Source organism: Phasianus colchicus, chromosome 7, assembly GCF_987193195.1.
Source record: "Phasianus colchicus chromosome 7, bPhaCol1.hap1.1, whole genome shotgun sequence".
Classification (NCBI taxonomy): Eukaryota; Metazoa; Chordata; class Aves; order Galliformes; family Phasianidae; genus Phasianus; species Phasianus colchicus.
This window is the reverse complement of record NC_143442.1, coordinates 7,115,402-7,137,305: the sequence shown is the minus strand read 5'-3', so window position 1 is coordinate 7,137,305 and position 21,904 is coordinate 7,115,402. Positions and strand designations below refer to the sequence as shown.

The following is a 21,904-nucleotide window of genomic DNA, read 5'->3' as shown; positions in this document are numbered from 1 at the left end:
CATTCAAGGCATGGATGGATGCTTTCCTTCATTTCTTGCTGTCTAATAAGAGACCTATCCTATTGTACATACAAAATAGCAAAACCTAAAAAAGGAAGTTCATTATTTACCTAGGCACTGACTGTGGGCTGCCTCAGCCATGCCTTCTCCATGTAACAACAGGCCTATCTCTTTCCCTCTTTATGCTTCAGTTCTTTGTATTAATACTGAGAGCTAATAATGCCTCCCTGTTCAAGAATGATATCATAAGGATCCTAGGACTTTTGCAACCAGTAAATAACCACTCTGCAATGGCTTCAATGAGAAATGCTTGTGTAGGAATACCCCAAATCAATTCAGTCACTAGCTATTTAGGAAGCTGTTCAGAAACTAAGCTGCAGAAGACTTCCAAGAAGCATTACAATCATCATTTTTGCTATTACTATTAGAGGTAGCTAAGCTGACTTTAGTTTGGGAACAACTCCATTAGTCCACAGTTACAAAAGAGTCAAAGTCACACTTAGCACCCCAGATAAACGGGCTGCACACAGTGCCCAAGATTGCATTTGCTGCTGGTACTATTTGGCTGCTCCACTGATGGTCTGTGTTCGCTGACTGGTGCATTTGAAGCCCTTAAGGATAAAGAGGTGGAATCACTGATTTGCCTGCTCTCAAATAGCTCTTATAAACTGGATTTCAGTTTCACTCACCTTGAGACATTTTCTTTGATTTTCTGTTCCCAACACACAGGACTAGTGACAGTGCTTAGCCATAAATGCTCTCCCTGGTAAATACAGACTAATTAATAAGTGCCCAGGAAGCTCTAGGTTTTGCAAATGCAAAGGAGAACATATGATATTTATTTTGTTTATTTTAGTAGCAACTGTTTTTTGTTTATTAGTGGAAAACAAGGCTGAAATTAAAGCCACATGAATATTAAATGAGGCTTTAAATATTTTTTTTTTTAGTTCTGCCCTGCAGATGGCTTTACTTAAGGGTACTGGCAATAAACACTGAGATTATATACATGCAAACCTGAAACAGACTGATTTTATTTCTTAATTAATGATGTGAAAACTCATTAACAACACAGAGAGTTTTGAGTGACTTTTAGGTAAGCTACAATTTTTACCCTCAATACTCAAGTACAGCTCTTCCAAAATAGCGGAATCACAGTTAAAGCAGCTGCATGGAGGCAGGAGCTGGTGAGAAACCATATGATTTAAAGCCAGAATGAACAGAATTTTCCTTCCGGAACTCCATTTATTTGGGAAAAAAAAAAAAAAAAAAAAAGTGCTATGTTAAATGGTGTTCCAAAACCACCACTGATATAAGCATTTTGAAACAACACACTGGATCTCTCATGATGGTTTCTTTCTGAAAAGCCTGTTTTTTTTATGATATGCCATGATGGCTAAACAAATGTCAACAGTTCAGGTCTCTGAATTAAGGTACAAATCGAAGCTCCCTACACTCTATAAAAATGGAAAAGATAGCATCAAATTAGGAACTGGTATCCCATCCTCAGAGCAAATTTATGAAGACATGTGCTGACACATTTTTCACAGAAATCCTCCTAAATGCGTTTTCAGAACAGAACCACAGAGTTTGTATGAGTCCATTCAAAACAAACGTTTAAAGTAACTCAATACACAGTCACAAAATGCTATTCAGTTTGCTTAGCTGTATTTCAGGTATATGAATTAGAGCTAATAGGAAATGCATGACTGAAGCTCCATACACATATGCCTACAGACAGCTCCAGCCAGAAGCAAAAGGTATGTAAACTAGAAATGTTTCAAACAGAGGGACTCAAAGCAGCATAGAGAATATCAGTGTACCAGCAATCTGGACTAAGTACAATAATCAGATTCAGTCCTGATTTGAGTGACAAAAACAAATATACATTGGGTCAGACTGTAAAACAGTGAAAATCAACATAGCAGCATTAACTTCAGAACTGAAGAATCTGACTATTCTTTTTAACTGTCATTTTAAGCCTGAATGGGACCAGCAGATTCTCAGTATCTTGAATAATAATTAGATTGCATCCTATATACAATACATAGAGAGCCACACTTCTAATGATTCTTGTGACAAAATATAGCACTTCTGGGTGAATAAATGTAATGACAAAAGAATGAAATTAGCAGAAAATCATTTTGGCTAATAAGGAAGTGTTGATTCAAAATATGAATGCTCTCCTCAGAAGAGGACAAGCTAGATAATGGGCTGCAGCAGTGCTGCAGAACAACTGGCAATTAGACAAGTGCTATGTGTACTACCTGTTAAAGTACAAAGAAACAATCTGTCTTTGCCAGGCTGTGAAGAAGGTAAGCTGACAAAAATTAGAGGACACTAACGGATGTTCGTTTCTTATTATTGATATATATTGGCAAGGCTCTCCATCATCTTCAAGCTGCATAAATAGCAATTAAAAAAATACACAGAAAGTTTCAATCTATCATCATAGACTCCTTCAGACCATCATTTCAAAATTAATCCCTCCAAATGCCAAAAGAGTGAAGAACACAGTACAGCAGACAACATTTGTCCCATTCCTATGGGGCGAGACCAACATAATGCTGTTTCAGTCTGTAGATTAGCCTGTTCACATTCTGTAATCTTGCTCAAAGACCACACACTAATAAATTTCCAGAAGCAACTCAGAAGGAAAGGATATTTAATCAACTCTATGCACAAGAGTACGGCTTGCTTCTGATAAGCAAGCCCTGGGCTAGGAAACGAGGCACTGCAGAATGCTCCTCCACATGACATGGAAGGCCACTCAACAGCATGACCACTCCAAATTATCAGTAACATGAATACTGCAGCATAAGAACACAGGACTGCTCAATATTGTGCAAAACCTCCCAGAGAAATGGTGCCTCGGCCATGGACCTATTTAGAACCACAAATTTGAAGCTACTCAGAACCAAAACAATGAAATCCCTGAGCAGAAAGAGGCTGGACTAAAGACCTCTAGGGCCCTTCCAACTAATGTGCTTCTAGGGGTATGCTGCTACACACAAAACAGTTGCTCTAGTTGTTCTTGGAGAGCTCAGTGGCTATTAAACAAGATTTCCCCTTAATGATGTCTTATTTCAGCTACTTCAGCTCACTGTGGATTTAATAGCTGCCTCTCAGGCTTCACATGCAGATAGGGCTTTAGAAAATAGCTTTGTTATTGAAGTACAAATAAATGCATGCATTCTTACACCACTGCTCATGCATATGGGATTCATGAAAAATCCAATACCTTATCACCACTTGTGTCAAACCATAACATTTTCCAGTATGCAGATTCCAAGTAAGACACTTACACTGGAAAATTATTCACTGATAGCTGGTATTGTTTTAGGGCTTTTATAGACAGTAACCTCACACTCACTTGTAGAGACTTCTAGATATTCCACAGCTTTACGGGGTGATGACAGAGAAGATAAAAAAAAACATTTTTACTTTATCTGATCATGTGTAAATGAATGAACCAAGTCCTGTATCAGTGATAAGATGATTGCTAAATGGTTCCTCTCAACTTCTAACAATGGCCTGATGAAAGGAATTAACACTGACAGCGGTAAGTTGTTTTCTCAGGCATTGAGGCTTCATGACAAGAGAGATTTCTTTTGCGGTCAAAAGACATTTTATCAGTTGAATATTCTTCTTCATTAAATGCATTAGAGGCATCCAAGGATTTGCTTGACATTTGAACAACTTCTGGATTATCCGTTTGCCTCTCCACAGTGATGTGGATCACCTCTCTTTACTGAATGCAAAGGCTGTAATGCAGATCAATTTGTTCACCATCTTTCCTCTGTCACTTATTCCGTTACATTTATCTCAGTAATTCATTACAGACCTCACCTAATCTGCCTCTAGGTTTTGAGGGTTCTTTAATGTGAATGAGTTTGCTCAAATATGTCAGGCTTAATGGACATGTTTTAGGATGATGTATTTAATGTATTTACCACATTAATCAAGCTTGCTTCCTTCACATCTATTTCCATTCCCTGAGAATGAGAAAACATGAATTAAGTAATTATTTACTTAGTACTACAGTAAAAATAACCGAAGCTTATACAGCCTACAAAATGGTGGATGAAACCAAGTCTTCTCCTTGGCAGAGGGGATCGTCCAGTCTTTCTACCTCTTCTATTGGAAGCTTAGCACAAGCTTACTAAAAAAGCAGACAAACTCCTATTTTTCACACCAAGCTGTGGAACAGACTACTGAATAATTTATATAACTCAGCACTTTGAGCATGTACATCAAATGGCACATTTAGAAATAAGATTTGAAACTTACTTTTTCAGTTCCAGTGCTCATCAGATCTAGATTTTAGAAAGAAACCTAGGCCTAGCTAAGACAAAAAAGGCAGATTATATGAATAAGGATTTGTTAATGGTATCAGTATGAATGGTATCAGTATGACAGGAAAAAGGCAGGCTTCTATATCATGGTTTAGATTCATGGGAAGCTGGATAATCAGCAATACTGGGACAGTACACTAAAGTTTAGAGTGATCGCTTGTTTTAAACAGTGCAGTAGAACAGGCATGAGGGAAAAAGTGAAAAATAATGCCTTGGCAGTGAATGAATATATTTGTTGGAAAATCATACTGAAAAATCAGACAGAAGGGTCAGAGATGAATGAATTCATTTGAGGTATTAGAGTGAACACAAATTCTTTTCCCTATAGAAAAATCTGTTTAGGAAGTGGGGTTTTGTTCTTTGTTTTTTTAATTTTTTAATTATTGTATAAATAGCTTTATAGTATGGCTACTGGATGCTGGATCAGATGCACTATCAGAATACACAGATATGGTTGTCATCTTCAGTGTTTTCATAGCTCGATACAAATAATTATAATGCTGACATTTCATTTTAAGTAGAACCCACTCCCATCTACAACACTTTATATGTTCTGTGTTGTTATCATTATATCTTCAAAATTGCTACCAAGTTGCTTGCAACTTCTCTATAAAACTTGCTGTCAAGGACACTCCTGTTTTCTATTGAAAATACAGTTGAATCATTTTTCTTTCCTGCATAGGAAGCTTAAAGATGTGGACTTTAAAATATAATGCAACATGTAAAATACCACCAACAACCAACAAATGTTCCCCTCTGGAACATTAGGAATCCATTAAATTTAACCAAACGTTCTCTAAAGAAAATCTTTAAAAAGTTGCTTAAAAGACAGACTTTCCTTTTTTTCTGACCAGACTGCCTCTAAATTAAACTGCAAAACCCTTCTGCAAGGTTGTTCTTGTAAAGCAGAAAGAAAGATGACAAAGTCTGCTATAAGGCAGATGATTATCAAGAACTTTAATGGAACCGAGCACTGGGCTACAGCAGAACTACAAAAGAATTCCTTGACCTCAGTGCATGTTTTTTTCTAGCACAATGTAGCAAAGTCTATAATGCACTCTTAATGTTGCTTTGGTAATGCAGATGCCTGCCCAACCCTCCATCCAGCTTGAGACCTTCCAAAACCTTTTTTTAACAATCTGCAGGCTTTTTCTCTATATTGTAAAAATGACAGTATCTACAAGGTTCCCATTTAATGCTGGATGAATCAATTTTAAGCAAGTGACCTGGACCTCCAATGAAAATTTAACAGAAATTAGACTCAAGTCTTTCTTCAAAATCTGCCTACATTTATCTTCATAATCTTTACCTGTCTCTGAATTTCACATGAAATACTTGAAACAAACAGTATGGGTCCATGCCACAGACAGATAATTTCTTTCCAAGGACTGCAAATATTTCTACTGTGGATTCTAACTCCTGTCAGGGAATTAACTCCCCATACAAATTCTGTATTTAGTGTAGTTGTACTTACAGTAGACCAGACGGAACCAACAACAGCCAGATACATTTTGGATTACTACTTCTAATTCTTGCATTATCAAGTAGAGTATGCACAATGCTAGTACGAACTCTAGATCTATTGAGAATTATCATCATTTCAACTTATCTTTACTAGTAATGTCATTCCAAGTACCAAGAGGACAAAACCTACCTCCAGTGCTCTCCCTGATGTCAAAGCTCATCAGGCTTTCATTAAGAAATGAAACTGGCTCTTTAGTTCAATCTGTGGCATATAAAAGATAACATTTTGAAGCCAAAAGTTTCCAGTTCAGTAGAACAATTCCTCTAGATGAACTGGCCATGCTTACACATCCCTGAGCTCTAATGCTTTAGACCTAAATTACTTGTTTGATTCATTTAGAGACTGCTGAAAATAAACTGACATCTCGTATATGGTTAATAAAGATATTTACACACACATAAATATATAGGGTAGGTTTACACAAAAGGAAGAAACTCTTCACTGTGACTACGGTCAGGCACAGGAGCAAGTTACCCAGAGAAGCTGTGGGTGCCCCAGCCCTGGAGGTGTTCAAGGCCAGGTGGGATGGGGCCCTGGGCAGCCTGAGATGGTAGGTAGCAACCAGCCCATGGCAGGGGTTGGGACTGGTGGGCTTTGAAGTCCCTTCCAACCTAAGCCATTCTACGATTCCATGTTGCCTTTATTTTAGACATAACATTTTTGGTGTAACTATGACTGTATGCCATAGAATTTCCATTTTAATTTGTCCAACAGAATGAATTCTTCAATAATTATAACTTGTTTTCTTGTGCTGTGATTTTCTGTTTTTTTTTTCCCTCGGAGTTGTTTTTCAAAGAAACCTCTTAATACATTATAATGAATAGAATCACACTTTTTCAGGAGTGAAATATTAAACTGACTAATGCCTTTTTCTTCCCAAGATGTCCATTGTTAACCTGTCTGTGTAAAGGTGTCATTTGTAACTCTCTTGTAATATTTGTGGCTAGTGTGAGAACGGGAAAATTCAAGACTGGATGTAAACACTGAATATTCTATTCCACGGGGAGAAACAGAATTCTTTTCCTTTGTAAAACGAAGGCTTTTTAATGTTTACATTAGAGCAATACTGTCAGGAGCTTGACACATTCAAGCATTGTATTCAATAAAGGAATTTTATTTATATGAATGTCTTGAGACCCTGCTGCACCTGTCTGAGCTAAGGAGTCTCTCATGACATAAAGGGAAAGTCAACCTTTTTATCACATCCTTTCTCTTATTAGGTACGTTAACATTTCCCCCTTCACACTCTTTTAAAACCTAGCTACTTTATTGCAAAAGGCATGAAGAAAGAGCTCTAAGGATACAATACTGCTGGATTTTCAGATCTCTTGTTTGTGAGAAGAGCTGCCAGTGCCACATTTGGCATTCTCACTGACAAAAACATCCATGGTGTGACAGAGTTATGTTTTAAAAAGTTTATATATGTTCTATAGATGTGCTTAAGCAGAATATAACAATATAAATGACTGTTTCGTGTGGAAATGATGATGTCTTCCTGAAATACAGGTATTCCTGATGAGAAATTTTACATTACTACACATTCTTGCACTCTTTCAATGCAGCGAAACCAAAGAGTCAGCAAAATATGTAAATCAGTTCAGACCACCAAATGACAATAAACTAAAAACCTAGCAACTGGCAATTCATGCAGAGTATACCTATTAGGAAGTGACGAACAAGCAATGTCTTACACAATACCAACTTTGAAGACTACTCAGTTACACACACCTTGTTCAACACCTATCTGGGCAAAAGCGGTATCAATTTAAGAATTTTACACTGACAACAAAAACCAGCAGAACAAAGTGCAGCTACAAAACCAAAACTTGGTTTTCTTAAAATGACTATTTATGATGGTGAGGAATGCAGACCAGTAAAGAACTAATTTACTGCCCACTGCAACTATCAAGATTTCAAAGATCCCTGTTCCACAAGAACTTCAAATACTGTAAAACTACTCAATGAAAAAGAACAATAAAATAGGAGGCATTACTTTTGGAGCAGTCCTCATAGTTTGTAACATAGGAAGTTGAATTTGTCTCTCTCACATCTCACTTACTAAAATTTTGTATGTGTAAAACTTTGTACCAGAAAAATGCCAGAATGTCTAGAAAGGATTTTGGTCAAAAAATCTGAACCAGATCTAGGAAAGTTTTCTATCCATAAAGAGCAATGTGGATATACAGCAGCAAAACTCCAGTGCAGTATGAAACACAGCCTGATGAGAGGGGCATAAAACACAGTAAGATGCTGATTTAGGAGTACTTGAGAAGTGCAGTTAGATCCATGCTTTCAATTTCCCTGCCTTGCCCTTGTCCTGGTGAAGTAATGACTTGACCCAGTGCGCTTTTGCCAACAAATCTGCTCAGACTTCTATGATTTGTACTATGCCAATACTACCTATTGCACATAATGACCTTCATCAGCAGAGTTCCTTAACATTAACAACCTGATTCTCACACCAAATTCTTTGAGTTAATCCAGATGTTTTAAAAAGGCAGAACAGGGGTAAGTTGTATGCTGCATTAAGCCTTTAAGAGACGGCACTGTCCAGGTAAAAGAAGCTGACTTTGTAATCCAGATGATGGAAAGGCCCTCGTTGAAGCCACATGTGTTTCACAAGGACAGCACTGCCTGGCTACTGCAGTGCCACAAACTGTGGACTTGTACAGACCTGGGCCACAGACCTATCTGTCCCTCTATCCATGTCACCAGCCCTGAGAAATGGCAAAGGAAAACATCTTTTGGCTAAGATAGAAAGTGCTTTGCTGCACACAGGGGTTATATTCACAGTGATGACCTCTCCCATCTAATGAATGAAGCCAAGGCACAACAGAAGCCACCCCAATCCTCAACCACTCTCCTGTCAGAGACCCAGACCGGGTGCATGAGGGAGGGGAAAATATAAACACTACATGATGACCCACTGACTAATATATAAAAATATACAGTGAATAGGTCTCAGTAACAGCAACCAATTATACAGACTGTATGGGAACTGCTGAGTCACAGCCTGAACCTCTGATTAATCACCTGAGGTGAGCAATGAGTCAGCCCTGGAAGCACAGGTGAAAGCAATTCACCTGTGCTGCAGGAAGGGGTGGAGCCTGGCTCCACCTCTCCTAGACCCATTTAAGAGCTGACTACCAGTGAGGAAGGTTCTCTCTCTCTTTGGAAGATCCACTCCACTGGAGTTTCCTGAGCAAGCCCATGATACGGGTAAGCATCCTATTTATTCTCTTTGTCTTGCTGTGCCTAACTCTCTTGCTAATTTCATTATTATAACATCTTAATATTACTTGATTATATAATTTTCCTTTATATAATTTTCATTGATTATACACAGACAAATGCCAAGGAAGCACTGGAGTCTTTTCAGGACAGGCTCTGCAAATAGCTTTGTTTTCTTGATCTGTAAAACTGGATTTAAAAAATAAAACCAAATATTTCACATCAACTCAAAGAAGAAGTTCTTAGAACTTTAGGTTCAGGATTGAGGGCAAATTAATTTGGAACAATCTTGGGTGATTCTCCTTTGGGCAACCTCTGGTAACAGAAAGAAAGGAGCAAACATCTCACTTTTCAGGACTTGTGGCTATCCAGTTGCAGAATCCCATCATGGTCTTATACTGCATTATTCAAAGTTCTTGCTATTTAGCTATTGCAACAGAGCCAAGGTATGGCTTGGTTTCAAAGAATTTAGAGATCTCTGCTGCAAAGAAAATAGATTTCATTTGGTTGATATCGGGATTGAAAAGGTTGTACAAGTCAATAAGGCATGCAAATGTTGCCCCAAAGAAAAATGTGTTTCAACGTGATACTTCTGGTTCAGCCTAACTTGCTGGGTTGACAGCATTAGTGAAAAGAAAGAGCTTCTGGCTAACACAGTCACTGACTGTCCTGAAAACACTGAATCAAATGTTAACTACAGTTACAGTCTGCCTGCAAAGGAAACTTGCTAAGGGAGATTTTTCTTTTATTCAGTATCAGATCCTTATAGTGACGACATACTGCTCTAATACAGATCTCAAAAAAAAATAATCTGCTTTGTCCTCTGCTGCCTATTAGATATTTTAAGAAGCACTGAAAGTTCACCTGTGGTTAAAAATTAGTGTGTGTCAATCATGAAAAAGGGCTGATGGTGCCACCCTCCTAAAAAGCACATAGCAAAGACAGCTCATTTTCAATAACAACTTCAAGGTCTGCTGAGCAGACACCTGGTTTGCTACTCATACTGGGACAGTTTATCACAGTAATTATTCTGTTATTTGGAACTTTACTCTGAACTCTACTCATTCAAGGATAGACTGCAGGGTTACAGTACGTCAGTATTATTCCCACTGAAAGCATCATGCACAACAACCTTTGAGTTAGGCCACTATATGTAACCCACTAGTTTTGGAGACTGAAATGGTATTTCACAGCCAGACTCTTAGAATCCTTCTATTAAGCACTACTTTGATCCACAGTTGATAATGGTATGTACATGCTCATCTTTTACGTAGTTGTGAAATCCGACTACTAAAACTGGAGCTGAATGAATGTTACAACTGACATTATATGGGCAAACAAATAAAATAATGAGAATTACACATTTTTTTTCTCAGGAACTGAGACAGCAATAAAACGCAGTGTAAAATATAATGTACCTATCACATGACTCTGACATGTAGTCCTTGTCATGGTGTCCTCCTCTTCTTCTTGCAGGTTTTCTGTGACTACGTTAGCCTGTACAAAAGTGAGGAACATCTGTGACTCTGTTTATGTTGCTTCATGATAACTACAGAATATATTTTCAGAAATAAACCAAAGTATAGATTAGGGTAACTAATATACTTCAGTATACACTCTGTCCCATTCTATTAACAATATCAGAAAATGACAACTTTAACTCCATTAAAAGTCACAACATGCAGCAGCCAGAAAGCACCCTGGGAGAATGAAATTCTTCTAAAAGAAAATTCTTTTTCTTCTTTTCTTTTTCCCCCTTGATAAAGAATTACACTCAAGACTGCCAATCTTGTACTTGTTCTTCTACAGAAATACCATGTTTCAGATTCTATGCTTTAAAAAAAAAAAAGCAAACTTACGTGATGTAAAATCTCTCTAATTCAGTTTCCAATCATTTAACTTTGGCATTTCTGTTTCCGCATCTGTTTAAAACCATTTTAATCGCAAAACAGAGAAATAACTTGAATTTAAGAATGCAGCGGACACTACGAGCTCTTATGTCAAACTCTTCAAATCTTAAAGTACGTGATCAGGGGGAGGGAAGTGATCCTGCCCCTCTACTCTGTGCTGTGAGACCTCACCTGGAATATTATGTCCAGTTGTGGCGTTCTCAACACAGGAGATGTGGACCTGTTAAAGTGCATCCAGAAGAGACATGCACAAAATATCCAGTGGATGGAATACCATCCCTACAAGGACAGGCTGAGAGAGTTGGGGCTCTTGAGACAGGAGAAGAGAAGGCTCTGGGGAGACTTGATAGTGGCCTTTCAATATCTAAAGGAGGGGGCTGTAAGAAGGGGACAAATGCTTCAGCAGGACAAGGGAAAATGCTTTCCGACTAAGAGACTAAGAGAGAAGGATATTTAGACTGGACAAAAGGAAGAAGTTTTTTTGCTATAAGGCTGGTGAGGCACTGGCACAGGTTGCCCAGAGAGATGGTGGAAGCCCTGTCCTTGGAGGCATTCGAGGTCAGGCTGGACCAGGTTCTGAGCAACCTGACTGAGCTGTAGCTTGCAGGAGGATTGCGCCAGATGACCTTTAAAGGTCCCTTCCAATTCAAAAGATTCTACTACATTCAAACCCCCTACATTGTTCTGTTCCTCTGCACTTCTATTTAGAAATATATATATATAAGGTATCTTCATACAACAGAGTGAAACCCCCCTCTATTACACTCCATCAGTGGCCATAATTCAGATCCAGGGACATATTTTTCTGCTGTAGTCTATAAATCAAACAGCAATAAAGATACCTGCAGGCTGCAGAAAAGAGAAAAGCCAGGACTGCAGAAAAAAAAAAAAATACTGCCAAGATCTCAGAAATTTTAAGTTGTTTGCTAATCACTATCTGCAATTTGACTCCGCTTACAGCAAATTCCTTGTAACATTAAATACATACTGTAATTGAAAACAGTAGAATTTATCATAATTTGCATGGCGTATCTTTGATCGTTGTCCATACTTGTCTGGCTTACAGAAGTAGCCCTATTGACCCCTGGTGACTAGCCTCAGTAAGACATGGAAAATTCTCTATTTATAAAAGTGCATTTATAATCTCTTAATCCCAGATATTGGATTTCTTCTGAAATGAGGCTCTTTGGGCTATGGAAAATGAAGAGGAGAGTATGTACTCATCTGACATCAAATTATGGATAAAACAATTTCTCACATGTGCAGACCGTATGGCAGCCTGTTGCTTGCTACTGATGTGACATTTCAGAATATTAGATAGATTTCTGGATGTTCCCCAAACACACGGAATTACAGACAGGCCCTACTATCCAAAACTGGTGTCTTGATTTTGGTGCTCCACTTCACAAAGCAAAGCCCGGGGCTTTTCTAAATTACACTGGGCTGTAATAAAATCACAAAGATGAAATGAAGCAGTGCAGCACAAAAATGATTGTATCTCACCTTAAGCTTCAGCCAAGGACATGGAAAAATATCGAAGAACGTGGAATATCCTTGGTGTGAGCTAAAGGATTATGTATTTCTGCTGGCTTCTTTAGAGTAAAGAGCTTTTTTGATGAACACCAACGGGAAGCATACCCCTTTGAAGGTGAATGCACACGACTGCCATTGGTGGAATATCGCTTTTTCCATAAATTCAGTGGCAGTCAAGCAATAGTGTTCCTTGTATGAACAGAAATCAGAGGTAACTGGTGCATATGTTATGGCATAATAGTGCCCCAAGGCTTTACCTAGTGCATCATAAGAGAAGAAATTTAATTGTCAAAATAAAATGGGCCTTAAAGGAAAAAAAAACTACTCTATAAAATTAATGTTAAAAATGTTATGGCCAAGATTTAAAGAAGTATATACATGATACGCAGTTTCTGCACTGAATGCACTTTGCTTTGTTCAAAGAAGAAAAACATGTCCTCCTAGTTTAGGGCTTTTCAAAAGATTCACGTTGTTTTCTCCAAAAGCATTCATTTTGTGTTTTTACAAGCAACAAAATGCACAATAGGCCATTCTGCCACATGCGACAGTTTTCAGTCACAGCTATCTCCCAGTCCTCTGCAATCTGCTTCAAAGGTAGCAGACACCAAAGAATAACTGAAAATGATCGTAATAAGATGTGTGCACTTTGAATTTACCGACTCTCTATTGTTTTCCTGGCACGAGCTTGGAGGGCGAGATGAAATCTCACATACTGTGGAGTCTTAGCGTGCATCTCTTCCCTAAGTTAGCAGTAAGAACAGTAAGCATCTTTTTATTCTCTTTATTCTAGATGTTTTCAGCCTTTTAGCATGAGATATTTCTTTCAGGAATTGAATGACACAAACCCAAAACATGAAACTCACAAAGATGAAGTACATAATGTAACTCAACCTCAAAAAACAATATGAAAAATACTTTCATGCTCAACGAACAAAAGAGTGAATGGTATGGCATAGGTAATGCCTTTTCCATGTGATACTATGTCTTTTAAGGCTAAACAGAATAATGAGGATTTCTTTATTATTTATGTACATTAAGAACGATCTTTGTAGTTCCCTAATAAAATGAAGTGTTTCACTTAGGACTATTATTGCTGCATTTAGAAAGATTTCACAAATTGACAGACAAAAAGCACAGCAAATTATTGCAGCATTAGAAAATAATAAGAATGGAATTGTAGAAGCAATGTACAGAGCTTTTCATACTTCTGTACATTGAAGATATACCCTAAGCTGTCAGGACCATATTAAATGGGGCATAGTTAAACTGAGTGGCTCTGATAAGGGGCTCTGCTTTGCTATCAAAGTTCTAGATCAGTTGGATTGAATTTCCTGCATATTGCACATTTCCACACTTCCATTCTCTCTCTTTCCTTTCAGTGACACTACAAGGACAGCCTTAGATATGCTTATAATTTGTGGTTTTATAATGCAGGAGACATCTACATTTTCAAAGAAGAGATGATACCACAATAGTCAGGAAGGAAAACTTTTCCAAAACATTCATTCTGTGCGTGTTCCCCATAAGTTGTACAAAATGACCTTGTGGACACTCTTAAGGAAGACATTTGCATTAAATAAAAAAACACTTGCCTGAAGCTGATACTTTAAACTTGAGCATCCTAAACAACAGCAGAGTTGTTCCATTTCCTGTTATGAAGCCCTTTGGAATTTCTTTTATCCTTGAACCACTTCCCAAAGAATTTTTATTCCAAACTCTCCCAAGTGAAATAGTTGCATGTGTTGCATTCCCACAATTCGGCTTTATCACAACAAAAATAATAGCCTCAGATTCATGTTCAGGATATATATTTGGCATAAGTTTTCAGACTGTTTTGTGAAAGTAGTGATTATTGCTAAGAATTGTCACAGTAATATGGTCAGCTAGCAGGAATGCCCAAGAAGTTAAATCACATAAGATAAAGTTAAAGCATCTCTGTACTCCTCGTGCTTGAACTTTAAAGCACTGTTGGAAAGGCGCTTGCTAGGCAAGAGATTGCTCACTAAATTCCATGGTTTATTACTAAAAGCTTCTCAAGGAAGGACACCCACTCAGTTTGACTTCAGGCTACAATCCTAGACTGTGTATACACGCTTTTCAAGGTACAGAAAAGTCAGACACACACATAACCTTTCAAGCACCAGCATTAAGCAGCTAACAGAAAATAAAATGATTTTTCTTCTAAATTGCACCATTCCTGCTTGCTGGGTAAATTAAATAATCAGGTGTAGTTAGTACGTCACTGGAACATAAATCTAGCTATGAGGCATAAACAGGGAGATACGCTGTAGAACAGAGCCATGGATCAAATACAAGCTTTTGCTTTTGGAAGATTCCCTCTTAAGTGACGAATATTCCCAAATGTGGACAAATACTTCACCTTTTCCCTACGAGCATTGCACTTGTTTGGCTTAATGCTTCCTGTAACACTCAGAGTAACATTCAACACTGGCAGGCATGCAATTTTCAGAGAAAGGGGGAAAAATGGAAAATGGTCCTATTATTTTACTGTACCACGATATGATTATAACATTGCTGCGCATATATCTCTGCTGAAATTGAATTGCCAGAAGAAGCAGTAGGGTCTTCACAACTAGCTCTGTAATCTGGCCTGTACTCAAGCTGCCAACTTTTGTATTAATTCACAATTCTCTAGCTACATAGAATCATATATAAACAGTTATTATCCTGTTTATCTGTACTGGCAATAAGGAGGAGCGCATCCAGAAGTTAAAAAGACGGTAATAATGTTTTCATGGACTAAAGCACTTACCAGGGTCTGATTCTGCATTTCCATATCAGCTTTCGTGTTGCTGTTTTTCTTGTGGTTTCCTTGAGAGCTGATAGAGTTGCTGTGAAGAGAGGAGCCCTGGGAGCTGCCCTTCGACACACTCCTGTAGGAAACATTATTTGATCCACTTTCTGTCTGCTGAGCTGCTTTCTTATCAACTCTGCAGGTAGAGAGTGATTCCTCTGATAAATTACATTGCCCTTCTTCAATCACTCCACTTTTCCATTCCTTTAATGTTTAAAGTAACCTCTCTGTATCTTTCTGTCTCTAGACCTTTGAGTGATAAATGTTTCTAACTAGCCTTGATCAAATCTGTCACTTGCAATTTCAGGTAGTATATCAATTTAGTCTTGCACATATAATGATTTATTTTATATTTAGGACTGCTGGGGGGCAAATGTGAAAACACAGTATAGCAATTGCTAAGTTTTCCTGTGACCAAAGGTTATGGTAGGCAGAAATGTAACTAATCCTGATTAGTTCCCAAATTTATGTTTGGTGGTTGCAATAATGGAAGACATTAAAATATGCACCTAAGTATCCTCTATTTTCACATATCACCTGCCTACATTCTTGATTTCTGGAACGACCCGTAACTTGCCATTTTATAAAATCAAAGACCTTTGGTTTGGTTAACAAAGTAACATGAACATAATTATCATCACCTTTAAGTCCTGATAGTTTACAAAGCGGTGTTCCAACGTATTCTCTGTCTAAAGACAACATACGTTCAACTTAGAGTCTGAGGATGCTATAAAACTTAAAGTGCACAACAAAACATCCCATACCTGTTCAAAAGTTCTTTCATAAAACTGTCTTTTGGTGAGTATGTAGCTGAGGTGGAACCTCTGATTTGTTCACATCCAATCTTGCCAGATGTGTTTCGTGATGGCTTCAAAATTTTAAACTCCAGAGCATCATCTAAAAAGTCACTGCTGTCCGTTTTCCTGTTAATTTCATTTTCCACTTCACAGTGTTGTTCAGTTTGCTTTTTTTCTTTTCTTCTCTCTAATTTTGACTGTTTAATTCCAAATCCTGAAACTCTTGGTTCTTTTTTTTCTACCTTTGTTTTAGGAATGTCAGGTTTCCTGCTGCTTAGTGCTGGCAGCTTACTCTTTCGAAAGCCAAACCAACTAGCTATAGAGGGCCCAGTCTTTTGTTTAGTCTCTACAGTGGGAGATTTGTTTTGTTCCTGACCCTTCTGGACATTCTCTTGGATGCACAACATGACCTTCTCCTCTATCGTAGGTTGTAGAGTAGGTGAACTAAAAACATCAGTAACATGAGAGGCTTCTGCTAACTTTAAAGACATCTGCTGTCTCTGTGATTTTATTGCTTCCAGTTTATGCGGACATTTTATTCCACCCAAGCTATGAAATGATGAAATCTGTTTGGAAGATACAGTAGCTGATGCTTCTAACTCCAATTCTGCTGGCAAAACACTTTTTTTATTTAGAGCTTCGTGTTTTAAATTTTCACTGCCTTTCTCACTCTGGACAGATAGACTGCGTGCATCTTTCACAGAAAATGATTTGTTCCCATCATATTTTGAAGTGTTTCGAAACGAGTCTACTTTTGGAGATGATCTGAATGGCAGTTTGCTTGGGCTTCCATGCTGGTTATTGCTATTACTTCCAAGAGAACCTTGTCTAGAGTAAGAATTTTCTGTGTTTTTTGAAGTATTTGAAAGAGTCTCTTGTGTTGCTGCTGACCCAGGAATGACCTTGATTTGAAGTCCTTCCATGGCTGAGTTCTGCCTTGTTAGAGAATTTCCTCTGTCAGAAGTGTTTGTAATAATCTGAGTCCGTACTTTTCCAAGACCTTCTGTCACAAGGGCAGATGTCTTTTCTCCTGTATGAATGCTGAAACTCTGACTTCGAGCTTTAGCTCCATTCATGCCCAGAGCTGGTTTCAAGTGTGACTTGTTGCTAGAAGAAAAAGATCTCTTAACTAATTTTCTTTCTAATTCATCTACTCTGTCTACCACCAAGCTGCCATTTTCATGTGAATGAGGTGATGCCGTATCCATACTAAGTCTCACAGTAAAATTATCTTTTACTTCGTTATCAGACTTAGAGTCTTTTAATTCAGCATCCATTGCACCTTTGGTGGACGCACATTCATTTTGCTTGTACTTACTTGTACTCACGTGGCTTTTGGAAGCTGCATTTATACTATCTTTTTCCTGCTTCCCTGGGACAGTGGAGCTCTTTCGGAGAAGCTGAGGAGATTTGACAAATAATTTCAGTCCTACAGGAAGACGGGTTTTCACTCCTTTCTCATTAGAGTTTTGTGTGGCATTTGCAGTGTCACTACCATGAAACAGTGTTGACAATGGAGAATTGTTTACCTGAGATAGCAAGGGCTCACTCGCACTTGTTGTATGACATTGAGGAGTTGCAGGGAGAATGTTTGGCATCTTTTGTGGCTGATCAACCCCACTGTCACTGGAAATATCCTTCTTGCTGGAATGTGCTTCTTGTGAAGTTGTTTCCAGTGACGGACCCAGAGGAATGGACCTGCCTGTCTGAGAATCTGTGCTCAGAAACTCACGGTTCCTGTGGAGACCTATCTGATTAGTGTTTTTTAGGCAGACTTGCTTTGTGAAAACTTTGGAAAGTCCTTGGCATGCACTATGGGATTGCTGAGATATACATTTATTTCGCATAATTGCTTCAGAATTTTCTTGAAGGTAAGATAACTCAATTTTGGCCCCAGAAGATACACTTTTTGCTTGCATATCATGACTAGATTGATTATGGATGCCAGAGTTTGCAGTTCCTTTTAATGGTGATGATTTCAGTATATTTTTTGCTGTTTCACCAGGAACAGCTCCTCCTAACTTCACAGCCACAGGTGGTGAATGAGCATAATCAGGCCGAATCAATAGGGATGTTGACCTGCCTGGAGGAAGGGGTGGGGATGGTGACCTGGCTTCTCCAGTTGCTAAATCATGATTAGAGTCTCTAGTTGGAGGTTCTCCATAGTCAGTAGGCTCTATAAGGTGCTGAGGCAACAGTGGTGATGCTGGACTCTGACTCTTTGGATACTTTGTCCCATTGCCTCTGCCCGGACGCTTTGAGCTGGGCAGGGGGTGGGCAGGGGGCTTTGGAATCTGGAAGTCGACTTTTGAGTCAAAATTACGAGGTGGACTTTGTGCCTTTTTGAGTCTTGAAAGCTTTACAGGTGGCAGAGCAGGTGATTTTTCAAGGGTTGCAGGGGTCACTGATGTAGCTGCAGGTGCCTCCTCACTCTCTGTCATCTTGGTTTTTTGTGGAGAAAATTTACCTCTGCTGGGTATTTTAGTCAAGATTGGCTTTTGATTGATTCCTGCATGAACAATGGGGCTTGAATTGGTCTTGTATGATACATCATACAGGGGCTTCACTAGTTTTTGTCGTGGGGCATTTTGCAGCATTACTCTTCCACAGGGTGAAGATTCACTGCAGGTCGTGGCGACAACCGTATTTTTATTCCCTGTATTATCTTCAAGAGGCTGTTTCTTAGTTTTGTCTTCAGGTCCTTCCAAAACAGTGTAGTCTCTAGCATTTGCTCTTGTCTGCAAATTAGCTATTCCCTGAGGTATAAATTCAGTATATTCTGCACTGGACCTACTTTCTGGTTGGTTGATTGATATCTCATTTCTTGTTACAGTGACAACTCCAGTTTGATGTGAGCTGAATTCAATAGGCTCACCATCCTCAGCATCAAATATTACTGTAATGCACTCCTCAGAAGAAGTCTTTTTTATAACTTTTTGTTGTTTAATGAAATTACATGTCTTTGGCCTAATGTCTGAGTGAGCAGATGTCTGTCTTTCCTCTTTGTCACCAGATATAAACTGAGAATTCTCCGTGACAATGAGCTCATCAGAGTTCTTTGTGTACTTCTCTGTAAAAGGAGTTGATAATAAATCTGATGGACTTTTCTCATCACTGCTTTCTATATGCAATTCATCCAAGACTTCATTGTCATCAGTATCTGAAAGCTGAAAATTAAGATCCTTCCAGCCTATATTAGCAAGGCTTTGATCTAACTGTAAATCAGGCAGCTTTGCTCTGGTGCATGATTCTACTTCTGCCTGAAATCCACTGACAAAACTAGTCAATTTTTCTGGTCTTTCCTTTGAATTAAAATATGAACTTCTTTCTGGCAAATGTTTCTTATTAGGATCCCAGTGAAAGAGACTGTCAGAAACACTGTGGGTTAATTTGTTACAATAGATCCTGCAGTCTTTGCTTGGTACTTCCTGCAGCAATAATAAAGATGAAGAATCATCATCCACATCATCATGTGAATCTGAATCATAAGAGAAAGTTTTGTTATGTTCAGTGCAAATCCTTCCTATTTCCATTGGCTTACAGTGAGTCTGCTCATGATGGCTGCCACATTTAACTCCAGGGGAATATATTCCTTCATTGGAGTTCATGCAATCTTTGTAACCCCATTTCGATATTACTGAAGGTGATTCAAGTAATACTTTTTGCCTCTGTAATTTCTTCAGCCCTTCTAGGATATGGTTTTCCTTGATACGAGTTGGAGGCAGATCATCTGCAGGACTAGAGAGGTTGCTTGGGAGTGAAGAACCAATGCTTATTCTTTTATCCCAGCTCACGGATGACTGTCAAAACAAAATAAAACTCACATATTATTCACAATTGCTATTAATAAGAAATGTTACAATTTTATTAAAGAAATTTAGGAGCACATAGTACATTCTATTTTATTCATTGCTATTAACAGCAATCTTCTTTTTTAATATAGGACTTCATACTGGTGTGAAGGCCACAGTGGAATTAAAACCTTTAGGAAGAAAAATGTGAATGAAAGGATTAAGATAAAGAAGGAGAAGAACAATTTGGATTGTGAAAAACAGAATAAATGTCAGAATAAATGATGAGACTGTGAGCGAATTGGAGTGATAAGGGAATTGTTAAAAAGAGTTAAAAGGGAAGAGAGAGAGAGGAAGGGAGATAGAAGGGAGAGAACTCCTACTGAGTTTTTTGACAAGTGTTTTAAATGTGAAAGAGAAAAGAAAAGAAAAAAATATTTCTGAAAGTCATCATAAGCTAATAAATGAAGCAAGTTAATTTGATTTACCCTTTTGCTGCATGTCTTCCCATCATTCCAAGTGTAGGAGGAACCACTGGAATATTCACTGCAAGCACTTGAAAGGGAGAGTTCACTGCTACTGCAGCTGCTCCGGGGATACAGGCGGCTAGGACCTGTCACATATAATTGACTGTGGCATTTCAAGGCAGGTACAGTGGATTTCACATTCTGTTGGCATTCCTAAAACATGAGAAGAAACAGAAATATCTTATGGCTGGAAAAAGATCATTTAACTTCTGCCTGATTAAGAAGGACAAAGACAAGCCAAGTAAGCTACTTACACATTCCTATTAGGCCATTAGAGTCTGGTGAATTTAATGCAGAGAACTAAATTAAAAATTGCCAGTATTTTCATTTGTCAGGGGGAAAAGCCATGATCCTCCATGTTTTCTTTTTTATTCTTGAGCCAGTATTCTGCTCCTCCTTTGCTAAAGACTATTGAGTCTGCTTGAATTATGCTTTGTATATAAGCAGCATGCTCCAGTTAGATACAGAAAACAAAGTTATAAGAATACAAGTACATCTTGACAACTGCATTATAGCCCTAGAATGTAACAGATGAGGCTGTATACGCTGGACAAGGTAAATTAATTTAGTATCCCAACCAGAATGCCCACTGAGAATGGAATCTCTCCATTACAGTCTAATTTTGGTTTCCTATCTAGTTCAAAGCTTTGTCTAAGAAACTCTCTGACGTAGGACAATCCATCTTTGTGTCACTTGCAGACAGCTGAAGCCTCTTGCTTATGCAATTTATTGACACTTTATGGCTGCCTTTAGTACTTGTGTAGTTATCGCCCCGCTCCAAATGCAATTTCAGCTGACTGTGACTAAGTGCCAGCTTTGAGGAAGAGAGTAATGAAGAGCAGATAGCACTTTAGGTAAAATATTAAACCTCTGTAGGAGTATCTAGGATGCCTTTAATTTGTTTTCAAACTAATACTCTTGTGCCTAACAATGTTAGATCTTCTTTAATGTTAAGTGCCTGCACCATTCTGTTAGGCAATTCTCCAGTTTCCTTACCAAATCAGACACCTTTTTAATTACCAGTAGCAAAAAACAGAATGGCACAACTCTACTTTTTATAAAACTTTGCATTGAATTTCATTAAGACAGAACATGGTTGTGCAACTTCAAAGAATATTTACTGATTTTTGCATCGGGTCATAGACCCCATCCATTTTGCTGAGGTTAAAAATTTACCTTCACATTTAGAAAATGTGAAGTCCACAAAAAACGTGCTAAAACTGTATGTGCAATACACAGCTGCTTCATGCAGATCTCTGGAAAAATGTATAGTTTGTAGGCACTTCTCATGCACTAACATTTTTGTTGTACTTTTCCTAATTTCTTCCATTTATTCCTCCACAACCTTCCATTTATTATTACTAGGGTTGAACCTTTTTGGAGTTAAATGGGTGAGAGCAGAATTTTTACTGCTAAGGAGTTC

General features: G+C 38.2%; 1 protein-coding gene across 2 annotated transcripts in view; it reads right to left on the bottom strand.

The window, feature by feature from the left end:
* The window catches only part of NCKAP5 (NCK associated protein 5), a 442,999-nt gene that overhangs the window by 37,006 nt on the left and 384,089 nt on the right, over positions 1–21,904 (bottom strand). For both annotated transcript variants that reach the window (XM_090143560.1, XM_031590720.2), the window contains 4 exons: positions 20,443–20,634; positions 16,131–19,963; positions 15,325–15,502; positions 10,527–10,605 (listed from right to left, as the gene is read on the bottom strand). In XM_090143560.1, the coding sequence (XP_089999686.1) occupies positions 10,527–10,605; positions 15,325–15,502; positions 16,131–19,963; positions 20,443–20,634 (4,282 nt within the window). The remainder of the gene's footprint in view (positions 1–10,526; positions 10,606–15,324; positions 15,503–16,130; positions 19,964–20,442; positions 20,635–21,904) is intronic.